General features: G+C 47.8%; 1 protein-coding gene across 1 annotated transcript in view; it reads right to left on the bottom strand.

Moving 5' to 3' along the window:
• EFNB1 (ephrin B1) overlaps window positions 1-10,072 on the bottom strand; it is a 66,602-nt gene extending 56,530 nt beyond the window's left edge. Inside the window, exon 1 of the mRNA XM_040089134.2 lies at window positions 9,940-10,072. Coding sequence (XP_039945068.1) covers window positions 9,940-10,055 — 116 coding nt within the window. The 5' untranslated portion in view covers window positions 10,056-10,072. The remainder of the gene's footprint in view (window positions 1-9,939) is intronic.
• Between the last annotated feature and the right edge of the window lie 4,797 nt (window positions 10,073-14,869).

The following is a 14,869-nucleotide window of genomic DNA, read 5'->3' as shown; positions in this document are numbered from 1 at the left end:
AACACACCCCAAAAGAGAATCGAAATTCTTCCAGGAACACTTGATAACAATCCTGGAAAATTCGTTCTCTGGCTACGCTGCACTCACCCACCAACATTCCTACCTAAAGGGCAGATAGTTACCCAGATCATACCCACCTGGGAACACCTGGAAGAAGACAACATACCAACAGCTTGTCCCGTGCACAACATCACAGAAGTGAAACCCCAGGTGGGATGTGAGTTACAGGTGGGTGATGAGGCCATTAACATCACAGGCCTGCTCCACACAGACATGGACGTGACTGTAATCCCAGCTAAGCACTGGCCGTCACGTTGGGCCTTGGAAAACGTGGCAGGACAGGTGCAAGGAATAGGGGGAATGCAATTGGCCAAACAATCAAAGAGTGTGGTGCAAATTAAGGGGCCAAAAGGGCAGTTGGCCAGTTTACGCCCTTTTGTTTTGGATTATAGGGAACCCTTGTTGGGGAGAGACCTGATGGCCCAGTGGGGAGTCACGATTGACATCCCAGACCCCCCACAGGATTTTTGGGTGGCGGTCGCTGAGGAGCGCCCTACCCACAAGCTGAATTGGAAAACAGATGCACCAGTGTGGGTGCAACAGTGGCCGCTTTCAAAACAGAAATTGAAGGCGCTCGAAGAGCTCGTGGAGGAGCAGTTAGCTAAGGGTCACATTGTAGAGACCACCAGCCCTTGGAATTCGCCGGTTTTTGTTATCCGGAAGCCGGGGAAGGACAAGTGGAGACTCCTCCAAGATCTCAGACAAATTAATAACGTGATAGAAGACATGGGCTCTCTTCAACCTGGGATGCCTACCCCGACCATGCTCCCACAAAATTGGAAATTGGCTGTTATAGATATAAAAGATTGTTTCTTCCATATTCCCCTACACCCTGACGATGCACCACGTTTTGCATTCTCGGTTCCCACTGTTAACCGAGAGGCCCCGAGGAAACGCTACCATTGGAGGGTTCTTCCCCAGGGGATGAAGGTGTCACCTATCATCTGCCAGTGGTATGTGGCTTCCTTGCTGTCCCCGGTCCGCGTAGCCGCAGAGAAAGCAATCATCCATCATTATATGGATGATGTGCTTGTGTGTGCCCCCACCGATGATGTCTTGTCCCACGCACTTGACCTGACAATTAATGCATTGGTTGTTGCAGGGTTCGAGCTGCAGGAAGACAAGGTTCAAAGGATGCCACCTTGGAGGTACCTGGGGCTGGAAATTGGCAAGCGGACCATTGTGCCGCAAAAATTGGAACTCAAAGCCAAAATTCAGACCCTTGCAGATGTCCATCAGCTGTGTGGGGCATTGAATTGGGTGAGACCCTGGCTGGGCCTCACAACTGAGGACCTAGCCCCTCTTTTCAATTTATTGAAAGGGGGAGAGGAGCTGAGTTCTCCCAGGGAACTAACCCTGGAAGCGAAGGAGGCGCTGGAAAAGGTACAGCATCTCATGTCCACTCGGCAGGCTCACAGGTGTGATCCAGACCTGCCTTTCAAATTTATAATAATGGGGAAATTGCCACACCTCCATGGAGTCATTTTCCAATGGAGAAATAACATCAAAAAGGACCAGGGCAGAGAGGACCCACTTCTAATCATAGAATGGGTCTTTCTCAGCCATCAAAGGTCCAAGAGAATGACACGTCCACAGGAACTGGTGGCTGAACTGATCCGAAAAGCCAGAGTTCAGATCAGGGAATTGGCAGGGTGTGATTTTGAATGCATTCACATTCCAATTGGATTAAGATCGGGCCAGATTACAAAGGCAATGTTAGAACACCTGCTTCAGGAAAATGAAGCACTGCAGTTTGCTCTAGATTCCTTCACGGGGCAAATCTCAATTCATTGGCCAGCCCACAAAATTTTTAATCAGGATGCCAAAGTCACACTGAATTTGAAAGATGTTCGGAGCAGGAAGCCTTTAGAGGCCCTGACAGTTTTCACGGACGCGTCCGGAAAGTCCCACAAGTCAGTTATGACTTGGAAGGACCCTCAGACTCAGCAGTGGGAGGCAGATGTTGCCGAGGTGGAGGGATCACCTCAGGTTGCTGAGTTGGCCGCTGTTGTCAGGGCTTTCGAAAGGTTCCCCGAACCCTTCAATTTAGTAACGGACTCCGCTTATGTAGCGGGGGTGGTATCGAGGGCAGATCAGGCAATACTGCAGGAAGTGTCTAACACCGCACTGTTTGAGCTGCTTTCTAAGCTTGTCAAGCTTGTCTCCCACAGGGAGCAGCCATTTTTTGTGATGCATACAAGATCACACACCGATTTGCCGGGGTTCATAGCTGAGGGGAACAGAAGGGCTGATGCTCTTGCTGCTCCTGCAGCGATGGCCCCATTGCCAAGCATTTTTGAGCAGGCAAAGCTCAGCCATCAGCTTCATCATCAGAACGCGCCTGGCCTTGTTGGCCGGTTTCACATCACCCGGGAACAGGCCAAGGCAATTGTGGCTACGTGTCCCTCATGTAATCAGCATGCACTCCCCACCTTGAGTGCAGGAGTAAACCCCAGAGGTCTGAACAGCTGTGAGCTGTGGCAGACTGACGTGACACATATCCCCCAATTCGGCCGATCTAAATATGTGCACGTGTCTGTGGACACTTTTTCCGGTGCAGTTTTTGCTTCTGCCCACGCAGGGGAGAAGACCTTGGATGCGATTAAACACCTCATCCAGGCTTTCTCCTTCATGGGCATCCCAAAAGAATTAAAAAACTGATAATGGCCCAGCGTACCGTTCCAAGGAATTCTGCAGCTTCCTGCAACAATGGGGAGTGGGTCATAAAACCGGCATCCCTCATTCCCCAACAGGCCAAGCTGTAGTGGAGAGGACCCACAGAGAAATCAAAAGGGTCCTTAACCAACAACAACCGGTGTTGAAAACAGAAACACCACAGACCCGATTGGCCAGGGCTCTATTCACTTTGAATTTTTTAAACAGCACCTTTGAGTTTTTAAACCCTCCCATTGTTCGTCATTTCGGGGCAAACCCTCAGCTAAACATCAAAGAGAGGCCGCCAGTCATGGTCCGGGACCCTGAGACTGGAAGGACAGAGGGACCTCATGATTTAGTCACGTGGGGCCGTGGGTACGCTTGCGTGTCCACCCCCACGGGGCCGAGATGGTTACCATCAAAATGGGTGAGGCCCTATGTCCCGAAGGTCTCGGGGGAGAAAAAGAAACTGCCACAGGTTACTCAGGCAGCTTTTAGGAGGAAAAGGAGGGAAGATTTTTCCCCGGATGGTTTCGCTTTCCTGAATGACCCCTGCTCGAATGCTGATTGTTTGTTTTAGTTCTTCTAGTCCCAATGGAACCTGTCCAGCGCCAATCCCCTGTGCTGAGGAAGTTTCACCTGCTCCTTGGTTGGGGACTGGGGAATTTCAGGCTGGGTGGGTTCAATTTTGAAATCAGTTTTGTTATTTTTGTTTGTTATTCTGTTAATTTTAATTGGATTTGGTATCATCAAAAAAATGTTAAGTAGATTAATTTCTAGCACCACACATGCCCCCTCTGTGAACCATATTGCTGTATCATCCGTGCCTGGATGGGAGGAAGACGTGGAACTGGAGGAAGACCCAGAAGACAGAAGACACCCAGAGGATGAACCTCAGATGGAGTGGCCCACTCAGCCAAAGTGGCTCACCGAGAGTTACCCGGACTTCGAATATCATCCTCCTCCGTTCCAGCCCTCCTCCTGTCATTAAAACAAAAAAGGGGGAGATGTGGTGGTGCAGAACTGTTTTATTAGATTTTTGTAAGAAGTTTATGTTATGGTTCGTTTCACTGTATCCCCAATTCTGTATCCCTTTTGTGTTGTATGTATAATAAGGTGTTTTGTGTCAATCATCCCATACCTCACATGACATGTAACATCCCTTCTGCCCCAACCCCCCTCTCTGGGGCAGCTTGCCTATCACTCCCGGGGTCCCTCCCGGATTGTGAAATCTCCGGCAGAGGGCTTCAGGTGATAGGTAGCCTGGGGGAAATTCCTTTGGCTCTGGATTTTAGTGGTCTGAAGCTTGGGGGTGGGCACATCTTGTTACCCCCTCAATTCCCTGATTTGTTGTCTTTTTGTATCCTCCCTGGGACCCTCCCCCGCTTATAGGGGATAGGAGGGAGGAAGAAGCTCTCTCAGCCGCTGGGTTCTCAGCCTGGAAGCTCTCAGCCACTGGGTTCTCAGCCTGGAAGCTCTCAGCCGCTGGGTTCTCAGCCTGGAATCTCTCAGCCACTGGGTTCTCAGCCTGGAAGCTCTCAGCCACTGGGTTCTCAGCCTGGAAGCTCTCAGCCGCTGGGTTCTCAGCCTGGAAGCTCTCAGCCGCTCGCCTCGGAGCTTGGAGATCTCTGCTATTAAACATCTTTTAACCTGCTAAGCTGAGAGCCAGCCTTTTCTCCTCTGCTGCTGTTGACTGTCACCTTTGGGTCCAGCTGCTAAGCCGAGAAGCCAAAACGAACTGGAAACTTTGTGTCTGTGTTGACCCGAGCTAGCTGGGGGTCAGCTCCCACCCGGAGCGGGGACACAACCGGACGCAGCTACCTATTACCTGAAGCCCTCTCCCCAAGATTTCACAATCTGGGAGGGCTCCCCAAAGCGATTGACAGGCTGCCCCCGAGAGAGGGGGGGGCAGAGGGGATGGTCCAGGATAGGTGAGGGGTGGGAGGACTGACACAAAACACCTTATTATAGAGAACACACAAAAGGGTTACAGAATTGGGATACGGTGAAATGAACCATAACATAAACTTCTTATAAAAACCTAACAAAACACTTATTGCATTGCCACATCCCCCCATTCCAAAGAGAAACTCCAACTGGAAAGCAGGCTGTCCAGGCTTGCTTTGCCCAGGCCAACCTTCTGAGATGAAGCAAATCCCTGGAAAGGCCAAGGTGCACATGGGAGCCATGGGATTCTTGATGGGAACACAGAATCATAAATCCTGGAATGGTTTAGGTAGGGAGGGGAACTTTAACCCCATTCAGCCCCACTCCCTGCCATGGACAGGGACACCTTCCACTGTCCCAGGTTGCTCTAAGCCCCATCCAGCCTGGCCTCGGATACTTTCAGGAATGGGGCAGCCACAGCTTCTCTGGGCAACTTGTGCCAGGGCCTCCCCACCCCTACAGCCAAAAATTTCTTCCAAATACCCAACCTAAACTTCCTATCTTTTTAGTTTAAAGCCATTCCCCACCTCTCAGCCTCAGGAAGGGGGAGTCTCTACAAGCCAGAAATTACTTTCAATTAAAAATAAGCAGCAAATTTTCCCTATTTCCCAAATCCTGACACTGCGAAGCACCTCTTGCACCCACGGCTCCTGTAATTCCATTCCATCTGCTCCGACAAGGGTGAGCCCCCTGCTCCGGAGTTCCAGGCCAGCCTTTCCCCTCGGAAACAGCCTTCCTGCAAGCACTTCGTCCCTCATAAAACTGCATTAAAAGAGGCAAAGATCTGCCTGGCTTCAACCCCAGCGCTTACAGAATTCCATAGGACACCATCATGTCATTAAAGGCAGAATAAAAATACCACAAAGGATTAGACTTTTGTCTGTTTTTTTTTTCCTCTTCCCCTCACCTTTTTTTTTTTTTCTTAAATGCATTTGTTTGGTTTTTAATGAGTTCAGAGCTGAGCAAAACTTTCTGTAAGGGGAAGAGGGAAAAGCAGAGGTGAAAGGAGCCGTTCTCCAGAGCCACGTGGATGATGTGTCCCATTTCCCCCCACCTCCTTATTAAAATACTTTCTGGGGAGACGAATTCCAGCCTGAAATGAATTTTCCAAACCATATTTTATTAGGAATGCTTCCCTTTAACAGTCGGTACAGGAGCCCATCAGGATCAATATTTCTCCCAAATTACAGCCAAGAGAGTTAAGAAAGGATTTAGCCAGAATTCCTCTGGCAATTCCCACCTGTCCAAGGAAAGCACGCTCCCAACTGCCCCCTGGCTGTGCAGCAAAGGGAACGAGTAAATCCCAGAAGCACTTTCCCCGAAGCCCCTCTTGGACACGATGGAATAAATTAAAGCCATATTGCCTCTCCAAGCCCCCTTCCAAAGGGCTCTGCAGGCATCGCAGGGAAAGCTCACTCAGAGGGTGAGCTCAGCCCAAGCACAGGTTTGAGACAATTATCACTTGTTCCCAAAAAAAAAATTTCTAAGCCTATTTTTTTCCCTTTCAAGACCCAGCATCCTCACAGTGGGAAGTGGGTGATGATTTCACCACTGGCATTGGGACACACACTCAGAAGCCGACCTTCCCAACCCAGCACACAGCTTAAGCCTGACTTAACTCGATTAGGAAATCATTCCATCTATCAGATGTGTTATCAGCATCCCTCTGTGTCCTGGTTTGGGACAAATTTGGGAGAAAACCCCTGTATAGGATCCCTCTAAGGAAGCAAACCCAAGTGGCCCCTCCCTCCGACCGGTCCGGTAAAAAAAAAAAACCTCTTTGGAGAAAAGTGGAAAAAACTATTTTACTAAACAAATGAAGTGCATACAAGTATCAAGAATGAATAATATGAAACAATAAAACCTCTCTTTTTGAAGTGAGATGGCAAATTGAGAAAGTCCTTGCCGTGGGTGTAGCTCGGCTCTCTCTCTCAGTCTCTCCTCAGTCTCAGTCTCTCCGGCGCTGCTGGAAAATGCCGAGGTCCAGGCCCCGGTGGGCCGCAGGTGCAGCCCCCAGTGCTCCCCTGGGTTTTCAGTCTAGAGCAGGTTTAAACAGTTCCAAGAAAAAGGAAAAAAAAACAGTCTAGGGAACTTCTCTGCTCTAGCTAGCTGAAACTAACTAAAAGCAAAAAAAATTTCTGTCCTGCAGTCTCTCCAAGCCTCTGCTGAACACCCCGTCCGGAGAAGAATGTGGAGGAGTCAGGCAGTTTTCTCAAAACAAACTCCGCGCTTCTCCTTGCTCTTAGAACCAGTCTTAAAGGCACAGGACTCAATATACAGCACAAACAGAACAGACGATTGGGGATACAAACATCATAAAGTTACCCTAGGACACTCTGATAACACCAGGAGCTCCAAACCCACTGGTGGAGCAGAAGCCCACAGCTCCCAGCTGCCCAGAAAGGGCAGGAAAATATTTTCCTTATTTATAGCAATCGCACCAAGGCCGGCTGGGCTCCTCGGATCTGTTGGAAAATTCCACTTAGCCATGTTATTTTTAAAGGCTTTAGCTCTCTTTACTCTAAAAACAAGAGTTAAAGTTCAGCAGAGTGGGATGGGGGCTGGCACAGCCCCAGCATTGCCCCAGGAAGGGGCTTGGAAGCCTAAGTACAGTGGCAAAGGTTTTTTATGGATCTATCTAGAACATAATGCCAATCCAACCAATAGTATGAGTTTTCCTCCAACTGGAGCTGGACTTTGCCCAGCACACCAATCTGACTGATTTCCTCAACTGGGTTTGCTGGGAGCGGCCCTGAGGAGGCTCTGCCCGATGCCACATAGCTGGCAAAGCTTGGAGCTGGGAAAGAAAGAGAGATCCCAAAGATGGATCCCAGACATGAGGATCCAGGGTTGCTCCACAGGGGCACAGACTGGAGGGATCTGACTGGGATCACGGCCGGGCCCTGAAAGTCCCCACCAAGGCAAAACACTTCCATGGGTTTTGCCCATGCATGTCCCAGCAGAGCCATTCCTGGGTGGAAATGCCGACATTTCTGGTGCTTCACACTCTCTCCTGTCCCTGTGGGGATACAGGGATGGGGAAGCACCCACAGGAGCAGCCCCACACAGGATGGCATGTTACCCTGGTTTTTCTGAGTTTCTTTATTAGCCTTTTGATTTTCATAAATGGAGTCAGATCTTTTAGTTACTGTAGAATATTAGAGCAGTTTTCTACCTTTCCCACAGAAGTAATATAAACAAATCCTTTGTTTTTCATTCTCTGTCCTTTGTTTGCATATTTCTAACCTGAAAACAATTGTAACTGACAATTCGTCTGGCCACCGAGGCTGAGGGGTGGAAACCCCAAAAAACCAATCTTCTGCTAGACCCACAAATGTATAAAAAGTAAGAAAATAAACAAAGGGGTCTCTTCTTCTCTCAGCTTTCAGCTGTGAGCTGGGATCGGAAGGACCTCTGCCTTGTGAAATCTTGTCTGCATGTGACTGCTTTGTGTGTCTCGGTGACAATGGCACATTCCCAGAAAGCTGTGTCCAGGGCAGACAACCTCCGAGCTCCAAATCTGTGGACAACTGAGAGCAGACTATACCCAAACTCCAAATTCCCAGAGAACAGAGAGTGGGCAACCACCGAGCTCCAAACTGGGAGAAAACTGGAAGCAGACAAACTGAGCTCTGAACTGGGGGAAACCAAGGGTAGACAATCCCAATCCCTGAATTCAAGGGGAACTCAGAGTGGGCAACCACCAAGATCCGAACTGGGGGGAAACTGAATCCGGACAACCTCTGAGCTCTGATCTAGGGGTGAACCAAAGGCAGAAAACCGCTGAGCTCCAAAAACTGGGAGCAGAAAACCACCAAGTTCCCAGTTTGAGAAAACCAAGGAACTCCTCAAGCTCTCCCTGGACACCCCACCAGGGAGGGACATCTCCAAGGCCACCACTCCAGGGCTCATTGGGAAGTCCTAGAGTGTCACCCCTGTGCCAGCTGATGGCCACGGCCTCCTCCCAAATTCCCAGTCCTCAGAAGCTTAAGGAAAACCCAGGATAAGGAAGGGACGAGGGGTGACATGGCATCCTCCACCACCAAGCCGGAGCCACCTCTATCTCCAGCTGCCTTTTCCCAAATAAAAACACTATTTTCTGGAACCAATTTGCCTGCCCCTTGCCAAGCTCACAAAATCAGCAGGGCAATTCCCGAGGGAAAAGGTTCTCTCTGCTCCCAGCCAATTGACACAACTCCCAAAGAAAGGAAAGGAAAAACACATCGAGGAGAATGAAGTGACAGAGCCGCTGTCCCAGCGCTTCCAGAGCTGGGGACACACAAAGTGTGCCTGCAAAGTTCCTTTGTCCTCACCAAAAAAACAAGGAAATAAACATTTGGTTGGAATACGTGTCCAGGCAGGAAGGTTGTCCAAATTGTTTCAGCTCTTTCCAACTCTCAAAAACTCTTTAGATTATTTTTGGGTTATTTTTTTTGACTTGAGAAGTGTGGTGGGGAAAAAAAAAAAAAAAAAAAAAGGCAGGCTGAAAACAGGAATTTTTTGAAGGGAGAAAGAGGTAAGATAAATAAACATTCCATGATCTACAAGATAAAGCTGAGCAAGGGCCACCGACCCATCCTGACCACCAGCCCTGACGTAGGGGCGACCAAACACTCCCCACTCCTCCTCCTCCTGACCCTTCATATTGTTCCTGCACGGCAGCCGCGTCCACATCCATAGATTTATTAAAAAATATATAAATTTATAAAATTTAGGTATCTGTACAGGTGGAGCAGCCCCACCGTCTGCTTTGTTCGGACCCAGCCCGAGGTGGGGGCAGAACAAATCCACTCGCATTCCTCCGCGGCTGATTTCGGATGAGAAAACCCAGGAAAAAAAAACAAAAACAAAAAACAAACCAAAACAAAGCAAAACAACAACAACAAAAAAAAAACCAAAAAAATCAACAGCAAAAAAAAAAAGGCATGAAAAATGAAAAAAAAAAAATTAAAAATCGAGAAACAAAACGTGGTTTTCAAAAATAAAAACGGATTTCAAGAGAGAAAAGCTGCGAGAGGTAAAAGCATAGTTAAAAACGGGGCGGGGGGGGAAGGAAAGGAGGTGGTTTTTTGGTACGAAAAGCAGCGCGACGCCGCGGGTCCGTCCTCAGCCGAGGGTCGCTCCGTCCGCCGCCCACAGCCTCTAGGCCCGATTTTTCCTTAAAAACCTCGCTGTTTCCGTTAAATTCGCATTTAGAACGCGGTTTCGGTGCCTTTTTCCCCGCGGGGGGTGCGAGGCGCGCCCCTCCCGACCTCCCCCTTCTCTCGCAGCACGTACTTGGGGTTCGCGGAGCTCCACGACACTGGCTCCAGGCTCTTTGCGAGCGGCGCGGCGAGGCGGCACAGGGCCAGCAGGATACCTAGCAGCCACCGCCCGCCGCGGGGCCGCGCCATCGTCCCTCGGCGGCGGGACGGGCCGGGCGTCAGGCGCCCATCACGCTCCGCCGCCGCCTCCGCCCGCCTCGCACCGAGTGAGGCGCCGCCAGCCGCGGCAGCCACTCTACCCCTCCGCACAGGCAGCGGCGCAGACAGCCCGGACGGACGGCCAATAGGGGGGGCTTGAGGGAGGGCACGCCCACTGTGGGTTCTTAAGGGGAGCGCGGAGGATTTTTACTTTTTTTTATGCCCTCCTGGTTGCCGGCCGTTGCTACTGGGTTACCGGGGGGAGGGTGAAGAGGCGATAGCGTTGGGGATGAGCTAGCAGAGCGCCGGTATGGGCGCCCCACCGGCCCGGCCCGTCCCCATCCCTGTCGAGCCCGTAACCCCCCCGCGATGCGCACCGCGCTTGGCCTCGTCCTACCCTTCAGCCGCGATCGTACAGCGCTCCCCCAGCGGACGCTGCCGGCTACGCCCGAAGCGGCGGTGGGGCCGGGACGGAACCAAAATATTCCATAAAATCCCTGGAATTGGAGGGGTTTAAAGGGGTTTGACGGGTTCGGGACCTTTTTCCAGCGGATTGGAGAGTATTTAAATTTTTAATTTTAAAACAAAATTGATTAAGTTTTGCTAATTTTTTCCGAGGGCTTTTCAAAGATTTGTTCATTTTTTACCCTTTTTAAATTAGAATTTCCACCTCTTTGATGTTTCAGAGGGTCTCAAATATTTAAAAATATTTTTAATTTTTTCGAAGGTTTTTTTAAATATCGTTCAATATTTTTGAACTTTTTCGCGAGTTTTTAAAAACTATTTTACATTTTTGGGATTTTTTTGCGAGTTTTTCAGTTTTTTAAACTTTTTTCACATTTTTAAAATTTTTTTTTCAATTCTTTTTGCTTTATGGAGGATTTTTTTGAGCCATTTATGACTTTTTTTACTTTGTTTAAACATTTTTTTAACCTTTTGGACTTTTTTAAGCATTTAAAAAATATTTTTCCTTTTACCAGTTTTTTAAAAAGATTTGTGGGTTTTTTTACGTTTTTTACAGGATTTTAATTTTTTTTTCCCTAGATTTTTTTTTTTTTTTTTTTTTTTTTTTACTATTTTAAAGTTTTCCTCTTTTTATGCATATTTTCAAATTTCTAATTAGGGGGTTTTTTTTAGTATTTTTAAATTTTTACCATTTTTAATTTTCTTTTTAATTCTTTAAAGACTTTTTTTTTTGCGGTTTTTACATTTTTTAAAGCCTCTTAAATCTTCTTGATTTTTAATTTTTTTTTAGGGTTTTTTTTTTTAGGTTTTGAAAGTTTGGAATGGTTTTTAGGGTTTTTTTTGTTTGGTTCTTTTTTTTTTTAGATTTTAAATTTTTTTCCAAGGTTTCTTGATTTTTTGAAGCCTTCTGAACTTTTTTATTAACTTTTTTTTTTAATTTTTATTTTTCATTTCCAGAACTGTTTGGAGCTTTTCTTCCTTAAGTATTTTTTAACGCTTTATAAAAATTTCTTTTATTTTTGGGTGGTTTTGGGGTTCTTTTAAAATTTTATTTAAAGTGGATTTTTTTTTTTATTTCTGTGGCAATTTTTAATGTGTTCTGGACTCTATGGAGTTTTTGCAATTTTAAAATATTTTTTTAGTTGTGCCATGGAGAGAGAGGAGTCAAAATCCAGAATTAATTTTCTTCCTATTAAGAAAATCCTTGGAATCACTTCACTTTCTATTACAAGAACAATAAGAAGCCCCTTTGAAGTTGGTTTAATTTCTATTAATAAAATAAAAACAAAACAAAACACCCTCCTGAGTCTTTTCACTTTTTATAACGTAAATTAAAAAAAAAAACAAAAACAAACCCTCAAGTCAGTTCCTTCCTGTTACAAAAATAAACCAACAAATTTTGGTGTCGCTTTCATTTGTGTTGAGAAAATTGAAAAACAAACAAAAAAGTCACTTTGGAGTACAAAAACAAACCAACCTCCCCCCAAGTCCCTTTGGTTTTTATTAAAATAATTCAAATTAAAGCTCAAAAATTCAAAAAAAAAATGGCAGTCAGTTCCATTTCTATTGAGAAAATTATAAAAAAAATATTTATACAATCAGGGTCAAATTGGCTCCATATTAATAAAATTTATTAAAAATTCAAGGTTTTAAGCATGATTTTTTCTGTCTTTTCAATGAAAACCCCAAGTTGAGGATGGCACGTGGGGTGTGGAGGCTCCCTGAGCACAGGGAGCAGTGGGATTTGGGCTCTTCGGAGCCATCCCAATCCAAAGGAGAGGGAAATACCTGAGGAAGAAGGAGAAAAACATCCAAAAATGTGATTTTTTTCAAATCTATTTGAGCACCCGGCTGTGTCCTGGGAGAGGGGCCTTGGATCCCTGCCTGTTCCTGGCTCTCCCTGTCCATTCCCTGTCCTCTCCCTAACTGCTCCCGGTGCATTCCTGCTCTTCCTTCCCATCCCCCGCCCATTCCTGCTCTCCCTACCTGTCCCTTGCCCTCTCCCTGCCCATTCCTGGGTCTCCCTGCCCATTCCTTGCCATTCCTTCTTTCCCTGCCCATTCTTGGATCTTCCTGCCTGCTCCTGGCTCTCCCTGCCTTTTCCCTGCCCTCACCCTACCCACTCCCTGCCCATTCCTGGGTCTACCTGCCCATTCCCTACCCATTCCCTGCCCATTCCCACTCTCCTGCCCCTTCATCCCTCCTGATGACATCAGGCCCCGTTGCCATGGCAATGCCACTCTCCTGGCTCAGGTGAGGATCCAGAGCCCAGGAATCCTTTGGAAAGGGGGATGATGTCCCCACAGCTCCCCTGTGCCCAACCCCCCCCCCCCCCCCCCCCCCAGGCAGGAGGGAACAGGATCCCTTCAGGATCACTTTGGGAAGAGTTTGGGATCAGACCCTGTGGCCTCACCCCAGTGGGGACCAGTTTGGTGCTGTGGGGGATGTGGATCCTTGGGATGAAGGGAAGGAGCAGGTGAGCCAGGCACGAGGTTCCAAAGGTCACCACTTTATGGAGAGTTCCACAGCACAGCCACACCTGGCACGCTGGGAAAATCCTGGATTGTGGCCTCTGCCCACTCTGGAATGCATCAGCGACACCAAACCAAACACTCATGAGGTGGGAGAGGCCCTGTGGAATGGGAACAGCTCTCATCCAGGGCAGTGGGACACCTTGGAGAGGTGGGAGAACAGGAAAACTCCTTCCTAGCCCTCCTGCTGTTGTTCCACAGCAGGAAACACCTGCCCAGGGAAGTGGAGCACCTGATTTTCCCACCCAGCCATGGGAAGGAATCGGTGGTGACCAACCAGGGTGATTCCTTGGATGATTCGGGAAAAAAAAAAAACAAAAAACAATAAATTAAATGGGAAATGGTTCCCTGCCTCAGGTGCACCAGTGACACTGGGATCTGGGCTGGGCTCCTAGTGGAAGAAGAAAGGGTTCCATATCCTGAGGAGCTGAGCCAGGGGGCTCTGACCAGGTCCAGGGGACAACAAATCACATCCATGCCCAAAATCCCAGGCATGCTGGATGATTTTTATGTTACCATAAGGAGTTGCTGGGATATCTCCCTTCCGTTTTCCTGCCCTGATGCAGCATTCCTGGGGCTGGCATAGACATTCCCATGTGGATGTCACGAGTCTTGGGGGACTCAGCTCCCACACAGCTCCATCCTGGGGTGCTGCTCCAGACTCCCATTCCATGAGGGATCCAAAAGCTACCCACAGACCTGGTGCTCCCCAGAGTCCTCACCGGCAAATGGTGAGGGACAAGAAAGGGCATTGTTGAATTCCCAAATTCTTCACCTTTTTGGAGCCCAGGAGCTGCCTCGTGCCCTATCCATGCCTTCTTCCCACACATCCCACTGTGCCCTTCCCACTCCTTGTGGATTTTTGACTCTTGGCTTCCTTCTCCTCCCTCCCTCCCTCCCTCTTCACCTCCCTTGAAACCTCATTAAAACAACATTTTTGGGGATGATCCAGGCGATTTTCCCTCACCTGCTCCATTCTAAAAAGAGTGGACTGGTGACACCCGGCATCATTCCCAAAATTCCCGGCCCTCCCACCTCCCTCCCTGGTGGCAGTCTCTCTGTGCCCAATCAGTCCCTCATCAAGTGATGAGCTGCAGCCCAATGTATTCCACAGCCACTTCACATTTAAATTACCTGAGAAATTTCCGAGCAGAAAAAAACCAGAAATGGGATAAAACAGAGGGAAAGAAAAGAAAAGAAAAGAAAAGAAAAGAAAAGAAAAGAAAAGAAAAGAAAAGAAAAGAAAAGAAAAGAAAAGAAAAGAAAAGAAAAAGAAAAGAAAAATTCGGCTGAACACCAGGAAAAACTGCTTAGTGCAGAAATGTGGGGGATGGTTCCCCCAGGAAAGTGCTGGAGTTATTTAAAACTCACGTAAATAAAGGATCAGTGGGGAATAAACTCTCATCCCACAGGCACTGTGGGATCAGGGAGATATTCCCCCTAAGTGTTTTCTAGGATGAAAGGGATGAGTTCCCACTGGGCTGGCACGTGTATCCCCAACACCCTGGCAGAGGCACAGCCCCTTCTCCCTGGAAAGTGCTTTTCCAAGGAGAATTTTCCAAGGAGCTTTTCTGCACAGATGGGGCCAAAATTCGTGATTAACCCAAATTTCTATAAAAGAAAAACAAACAAACAACTCCAGGGATTTTTTTTTTTTTTTTTTTTTTTTTTTTAAGGATATGGGATGCACAGAGACATCCAAAGATCCTTGTACCCATGGAATAACAGCCAGCCAGGCAGGATGGGTGCCAAGAAAGCAGAGAAATCAGAGCATCAAAACCAGCAATGAAGGTGATGTCAAGGATTTGC

This window comes from Hirundo rustica, chromosome W (assembly GCF_015227805.2).
Source record: "Hirundo rustica isolate bHirRus1 chromosome W, bHirRus1.pri.v3, whole genome shotgun sequence".
In the NCBI taxonomy this organism is placed as follows: domain Eukaryota; kingdom Metazoa; phylum Chordata; class Aves; order Passeriformes; family Hirundinidae; genus Hirundo; species Hirundo rustica.
The sequence above is the reverse complement of the archived record's forward strand: the minus strand, read 5'-3'. Positions and strand labels throughout refer to the sequence as shown.